At 53.4% G+C, this 7512-nt stretch overlaps 1 protein-coding gene across 1 annotated transcript in view; it reads left to right on the forward strand.

Moving 5' to 3' along the window:
* Nucleotides 1-1775: 1775 nt before the first annotated feature.
* Nucleotides 1776-7512, forward strand: part of Dnmt3l (DNA methyltransferase 3 like) — a 13463-nt gene continuing 7726 nt past the window's right edge. The window contains exons 1-8 of the mRNA XM_021205749.1: nucleotides 1776-1896; nucleotides 2296-2385; nucleotides 2624-2668; nucleotides 3549-3628; nucleotides 3709-3821; nucleotides 4417-4588; nucleotides 5638-5725; nucleotides 6666-6760. Of these exons, the coding sequence (XP_021061408.1) occupies nucleotides 1776-1896; nucleotides 2296-2385; nucleotides 2624-2668; nucleotides 3549-3628; nucleotides 3709-3821; nucleotides 4417-4588; nucleotides 5638-5725; nucleotides 6666-6760 (804 nt within the window). The remainder of the gene's footprint in view (nucleotides 1897-2295; nucleotides 2386-2623; nucleotides 2669-3548; nucleotides 3629-3708; nucleotides 3822-4416; nucleotides 4589-5637; nucleotides 5726-6665; nucleotides 6761-7512) is intronic.

The following is a 7512-nucleotide window of genomic DNA, read 5'->3' on the forward strand; positions in this document are numbered from 1 at the left end:
CAAATGACTCAGGAAGTTGCATGCTCTTAATCCCAGCGCTCCCGAGGCAGAGGCAGGCAGATTTCTGAGCGGCCTGTCTGGACTCCATAATGAGTTCCAGGACAGCCTTGGCTACATAAAGAAACCTTGTCTCAAGGGTGTGGGGTTAGGTGAAGGGTGGGGGGATGGGGAGCAACCCAAAAGTAAAAAATAAACCGAGTCGGTGGAGGCCCGCAGTTCCTTGAGCCACACCCATGGGTCCCGAGGTTTCTAACCTGTAATCTCCACCCTATCAAGGTGGGGCAGGGAGGAAGCTCAAATCCGCCTTGATTACTGAGTGAATTCCAGACCCGCCTGGGATAAGTAGAACCTTAACAAAAGAGGGAAGAAAGAGNAGAGGGAAGAAAGAGAGAGAGAGAGAGAGAGAGAGAGAGAGAGAGACAGAGACAGAGACAGAGACAGAGACAGAGAGACAGAGAGAGACAGAGAGAGACAGAGACAGAGAGACAGAGAGAGACAGAGAGAGACAGAGACAGAGACAGAGACAGAGACAGAGACAGAGACAGAGAGAAGAAAACCAGGAAAAACCGGGGCAGAGGGATTTAACTGGTTACAGCCCCTCAGCTGCAGGCTGAGGCAGAAATGGCGGAAGAGTGTAGCTTGTGCCAAATATCAAAACAGACGTTTCTCCCGTTTCATACACGGTGGCCATCGGTGTGCAGGGAGGTGTGGGTTCTCTAGCAGGTTGGGCAAACGCGATGTCTCAGGGCCCCTATTTCTTTGACACCGAGATTCCGACAAGGGACCTGGCTGTCTCCTGCAATCCGCCCACTCTCTCTTTAGTTCTTCACGCCACAGGACTTGGCCGCCGTGGTGCTGGCCTGGAACACTGGGCTGAGGTGAGCAATCCGGTGTTTTTACTGTACAGTGACTTCCATACTGAACCCTGTGGAAGTCACCAGCCCTGCCAATCGAAGCCTGGAGTCAGAGGAACTATGCTCCCTGGGTCTCTCCACATCTTGGCCCTCCATTAAAACCGCTGGTAGATTTGACCAGCCACTGTGATATTCTGGAAGGGATTATTGGCCACGAATAGGAAGGATTATTGATTAAGTACTTTTCAAGAGGTTGGCAGGTCTTCCCTCCGGTTATCTACAGGTACAGCGTCACCCTTGGGGTCCTATACATTCTACTTTGATCACGATTTTGTCTCCACCCAAGTCTCTCTTCCTACCCCTCCCCCACCCTTTGTCATTTGCTCCCTTGCCCAACCCATCCCCCTCTCCACACAATCAGGAACCCTACTTCCCAGCTCTCTAAGCTCAGTGTGTAAGGCCCAGAGCCTCCCTTCTCCCACCCCTACCCCATTTCAGCCCTGAGCTCTACAGAACTCCATAACCCCTCCTCAGAACTCCACCCTCCCCCACCCTTTCCCAAAGCTCTCTCCCACTCACAAGGCTTCCTAAGCCCCCTCAGCCCCGCCCCATCCACCCCACCCCCACTCCTCCCCTCACGTGCTGGGTTCCTTAAGACCCGCCCCTGAGTGCCTGCCCCCACACCTTCAACCCCATCATCCCAGGCCCTCATAGGCTCCATCCAGCATTACGTCCTCATCACTACCTTCGGTAAGGTCCCTTTTAACCAGCCCTCTCTCTTCCTCCCCAAATTCTCCTCGAGGCCCTCAGAGAACCGACACACCCTCCTTTCAACCTCTCTCGTCGCGTTTTAGGGTTCTGACGACCCTGCTGACATACCCGCCATCCCTTGGACACAGACCTTTCTAGCCGATTACATCAATGGGTTCCCGGGAGACACCTTCTTCTTGCTCTAAGACCTTTGAAACCGTGAACCTGGAGACTTCCGACAGCTCTAATCCCGACGCTGACAGTCCTCTGGAAGAGCAATGGCTGAAATCCTGTGAGATCCTCAGGCCTTTTTCTTCCTTTTCCTCTCCTTTCTACGTTTGCCTCCACTTGCTCCATAGGGTCCTTAGGGGTTCTGAACTGACACTAGAAAGCAGGAATATGGGTCCTAGACATTCAGCCAGGGGCACGGGGAGGCAGGGCCACCCAAAAACACGTCTGGGACTGAATGGATGAAGGATACCCCATAGGGCACCCACCCTCTCTTACCAAATACCTCATAGCTGATGTTGCAGCCCCTAACCTCCAGTGGATGGGGAGATTGTCACCATAGCTTGGCTGGGCAGTTATAGTGGCTCCCTTGATCCCTGTATTAACCACTGGTAGCTGTTACCCTGCATGTATCTTGTGTCCCTTTGAGGTCTCCCTGTAACAACGGCCTCTCTGTCTCCAGCCCCAGACCTGAAGGAGGAGGACAGTGTGGATGTGGTACTGGAAGACTGCGAGGAGCCTCTGTCCCCCTCCTCACCCCCCGAAGGCAGAGGTAAGGCCCTACCCAAGTAATGGATTTATCTCTTCGATGTGGCCCTTAGAGTTAGGCAATGCATGGAGTGTTCCTGCATCTTTCAGGATGACACCCCACCCCCACCCCACCAAAGCAGGCACTCGGTGGGCGTCAGTGGAAGAGTCCCAGTCACCTCAGGAGGCCAGTTTGCTGTGCACATTCCAGTGGGGAGCCCGGAGAGAGGAGAGGGGCTTACTTACGTATTTTTCTCTTGCAGAGATCATCAGGTACGAAGTCAAAGTGAACCAACGGAACATTGAAGGTGAGTTTGCACACTTACCTGTGACCCAGAAAAACAGTTGTCGGCCCTGCCAGGAAGACTGCCTTCGGCCTCACTCAGCCATCCCAGAAAGTGGGGAACAATCCGGGTACCCATGGGATGTTCTCTCCCCACCCGACCTCCCCCACCCCAGCACCAGACTCATTTAAGGCTCGTAGTTGAAATTTTTATATATCTGGGCTGGATATGGTGGCTCACACCTGATTCCTAGCACTCAGGCGGCAGAGGCAGGAGGATCTCTGAGTTTGAGGCCAGCCTGCTCTATAAAGGTAATTCCAGGATAGCCAGGGCTATACAAAACACCTGTCTCTAACCGCCCCCCTTCTTCCCCCCAAACTGTATTTGCATCAGCCACACTACCATCTGATTTGCGACTAGGCTAAGCGTTCACTTACCTTGCCAGAAGCCCTGGGTTTATTCCCAGTATCATATAAACTGGGTGTGGTGGCACAGCCTGTAATCTCTGCATTCTGGAGGTAGAAGTGAGAGTCAGATCATCCTAAGTGAAGTTGAAACTGTCTTGAGATACACGTGTCTTTGTCAGAAAGAGAAAGAGGAAAATATGGGCATCCATTAGCGGGCACTCCGGAGCTCCCTGGCCAATCATCTATTTCTCTGGATTGGCCGATTTGGGCATCCTTGGCTTTCCATGAGGATTTTAGCCTCACCATGCCAAGTCTGCAAAAAGCCATCTGGGATTTGGAGCCGGTCTACACTTCATTTGGGGCATCTTGTTTCCCTACTAAATCTTCTGGTCTATGATCCTGACACATCCCTGCCGGGTCTTCCCACATCTCCCTCAGGATCTTCGGGTTGCTTTGGCTAAGCCTCCTCTCAGCTTTTCCCTCTGCGTTCTCTCTAGACATCTGCCTCGGCTGCGGAACTCTCCAGGTGTACACCCAGCACCCCTTGTTTGAGGGGGGGATATGTGCCCTGTGTAAGGTAAGCGGGGAGGTAGTGGGACTGTCGTGACGTGGCACTGTAGAGGGACATCACACACTCAGCCTTTGCTCCCCGCTCAGGATAAGTTCCTGGAGTCCCTCTTCCTGTATGATGATGATGGACACCAGAGTTACTGCACCATCTGCTGTTCCGGGGGTACCCTGTTCATCTGTGAGAGCCCTGACTGTACCAGGTGAGACGGGGCCTAACTTCCCATTGCTCCTCTCAAAAGAACCACACACACCCCAACATGGGATGCTGGTGCACATCTGGGATGCCTTTCTTCACAAGCGCAACAGCCACCATTCAGTCATTCCCTCTGTTCTTAAGCAATATGGTGGGCCCAGGACACAGGCAGCTCATTCACCCTTAGTTGTTAAGCCACTGTCCTGAGCTCCATCCATGTCCCCTGCCCTGTCCATTTGGGTATCCTCTTTACAGCCCTGACTTCTATCTGCCTCCTTTCCCGCCAGCTGCTCCTTCCCGGCCAGCTACTCCTTCCCAGCCAGCTGCTCCTATACATCTTCTTTTTCCTCAGAGCCCTTAAAAAATGTGTGTGCAGGCTTCCAAGTTGTGGAAAGACTAAAGGGGTTTGAAGTCCGCCATTGGTAGCACACCCACCTCACACATTCTGTTGCCGAGTCTCTTTCCCAGCCTGCAGCCAGCCCCACTCAGTCAGCACTAAGTGGAAAGCCAGCGAGAGACAGATAGTCCCCTCCAGAACAAGGTGCTTGTCCCCTCATGGCAGTATGACTTGGGTCACAGTGGTTTTTCCTGTTTGACTCTAGATGCTACTGTTTCGAGTGTGTGGACATTCTGGTGGCCCCCGGAACCTCAGAGCGGATCAATGCCATGGCCTGCTGGGTTTGCTTCCTGTGCCTGCCCTTCTCACGGAGCGGACTGCTGCAGAGGCGCAAGAGGTGGCGGCACCAGCTGAAGGCCTTCCATGATCAAGAGGTAGTAAGGACAACCGGTGTTGGGGAGGGGCTGCATCTGCCACCAGCTGTAGGCTGCAGGCTGCAGGCTCGCATCCTGTGTGCACATCACTGGATGGGGCTGAGGCTTTGCCTTAATGTCCCTTGGTATTCTCCTTTTGGAGAGCAGGTGTCACTGATGTTTAGTGACAGGATCTCAGGTAGCCCAGGCTGGCCACAAACTTACTATGTAGCAGAGGATGGCTTTGAACTCCTGATCCTCTGCTTGAGATGAAAGAGAGCACTTAAATTGCTGTGGACACTGCATAAAATGGAGGTTACCCTTGTAAGAGACGGAGTTTGGGGGGATTGACATGCACAGGAAAAGACCATGTAGTTAGTGATGGAGGCTTTGGTACCACGATGCCAATAGGAGCCACTTTGTGCTGAGCCCAGTTGCTGGGCGAGGCCTGGGCCGATTCCCTGAAGCCTCAGAGGCTACCAGCCCTGGTGTTCCCCGGATTTCAGACTCCTGGGCTATGGAATGGTTTTGCTTTCCTGGAGTCCTTGGAGACCTACAGAGTTGTCCTCTGAGGGGAATCCTTTTTATTTTTTATTTATTTATTTTTTTTATTTTTTTATTTTTTCCAAGACAGGGTTTCTCTGTGTAGCCCTGGCTATCCTGGAACTCACTCTGTAGACCAGGCTGACCTCAAACTCAGAAATCCACCTGCCTCTGCCTCCCAAGTGCTGGGATTAAAGGCGTGTGCCACCACTGCCCCCACCACTGCCCGGCATGAGGGGAGTCCTTTATCTTCTAACTTCAGAGAAACCCTGCCTCTCTTTGTAGATCTGTGGAGGTCCAGGCAAGAGACCTAGAGTGGGTGGGCTTGGCCTCTGGGAAGGGATGGACAGTACTGGTTGCAACAGGGCCAGCCAGGCCTGGGCAAGCGAGTCCCAGGTTGCTCTCAGTTGAGTGCCAAGCACCCAGGAAAATACTGTCACAGGGTCACTTAACTATAACAGCACTCACTGGGCAACCAGCATGCGCCCTCTTGTTTTCTCTCTCTTCCTTTTTCCTGTGCTTTCTCTCAGGCAGGCCCTATAGAGATATACAAGACAGTGTCCGCGTGGAAGAGACAGCCAGTGCGGGTACTGAGCCTTTTTGGGAATATTGATAAAGGTGAGTAGAGTCACATCAAAAAATGGCTCTCCAGAACAGGGGATAGGAGGGCCCCAGAGTGTTCTGGTGTCCTGCCTGGCCATAAGGATGTCACTGGGCATCTGAGATGAGAAGCCGGGATTAGTGGTAGAAAACCTCCTCCTCGGACTCCTTGAGCTGAGAGAACCGAGTATCCCAGGAGAGCATATGACTGCCAGAAAAAAAAAAAAAAAATCTCCCAACCGTGTGCCCAAGCAAGAGGGAGGGTTGGCGAACAGGGTCCCAGATGGGGACCCTGCCACTCCAGGGGAGGAGGCAGGGATAGTGAGGAGCAAGCCTGCAAGGGTCAATGGGAAGACTGCTGGTGAGGAGGTAGCCCCGCCTCTCTCATACTTACATGTTTCCCCAGATCCCCACCTTCCTGAATTTCCCAACCTGGCCACCTCTCCTGGGATCCTGTCCCTCGGACTGCTCTGATCCTCCCTGTGCCCAGCAAGCACAGAGGCCCTGAAGGTGCTCTGGTCTCTGGCTAAATCATATCACACTTAGGATACCAGCCGAGGGTTCGATGATGACCCCACAATGTGTTACAAGTGCCCTATGTAGTAGCGATAATTGTATCACTACACTTTAAGGACACCTAGCAAGGGCTCGACCTGATCAGGCTCTCATTCTTGGAGTCAGAGGGTAGGGTAACCCACCTACCTGCTCTGTGGGTCCCCAGCCTGGCGGGTTGTCTAAGCAAGCCAGGGAAAGCATGACTCAGAAATGCCGAGTTTTGCAACAAATTACTTCACATTCATCAAGTAACGCTCAGGAAGTTTGCCCTTGGGCTCTGCTGCTGAAACGATCAAGCTGCTAGTCCATGGCTGGGAAATTGCACTGTCATAATAGATCCCCACTCTGGGGACAGAACCCACATCTACTGTATCCATCTTGTCTCTCCCCCCCCCCTCCCCAGTACTAAAGAGTTTGGGCTTTTTGGAAAGCGGTTCTGGTTCTGAGGGAGGAATGCTGAAGTACGTGGAAGATGTCACAAATGTCGTGAGGAGAGACGTGAGTTGATGCAGGGGTGGATGGACGGCTGAGGAGGGGGTGGGTGTGTTACTGGGAGAGCCTACAGGGCCTAGCAGAAGGGGCAAAAAGGGAGGGAGGGGGCCCTAGAGGGTCAGGGTAGAGTGTGCACAGAGCACCATATTGCTGGAGGTCTCCCGACCACCATGGGGTCCTGGCTGGAGCCAGCCTGGGTGTAATCAGACCCCCCAGCCTTCCCCCCCCTCCACATGCCTCACAGTGGGAGGTGGGGACTGAATGCTTCTATGGCCTTTGCATAGCCTTCAGTCCCAGATCAGGGCAAGCAGCCAAACATCTAGAAATCCACATGGCTGGTTTCTGCTGCCTGTGATAGGATATGATTGGGCAGAGGGGGCTCAACCCCACCCCACCCTCTCATAGTCTTGAGCTGAGTGGCAGACAGTTGTCTGAAAACTCCTTCCAAACACCGATCTGGTGCTGTCTTGACCCTGTGGTGGCACCTCCTCCTCTCCTCCTGTGGGCATGCTGGCAGGGTGCCAGTGCATTAGGGTCTGGTTATGCAGAAAATCGGGGTGTTGGTCTGTAACCCAGAATCCTGCCCACTTCTGGCTAGACCCCAGCCAGTCATTGCTCTGTAGGACCCTAGGTGACCATAAGAGATCAGGTAAAGAAGTCAGGGCATGCCTGGCATGCCAGGTGGTGGTGGCGCACGCCTTTAATCCCAGCACTCAGGAGGCAGAGGCAGGCAGATTTCTGAGTTCGAGGCCAGCCTG

The sequence above is a fragment of the Mus pahari genome, chromosome 9 (genome assembly GCF_900095145.1).
Source record: "Mus pahari chromosome 9, PAHARI_EIJ_v1.1, whole genome shotgun sequence".
NCBI lineage: Eukaryota > Metazoa > Chordata > Mammalia > Rodentia > Muridae > Mus > Mus pahari.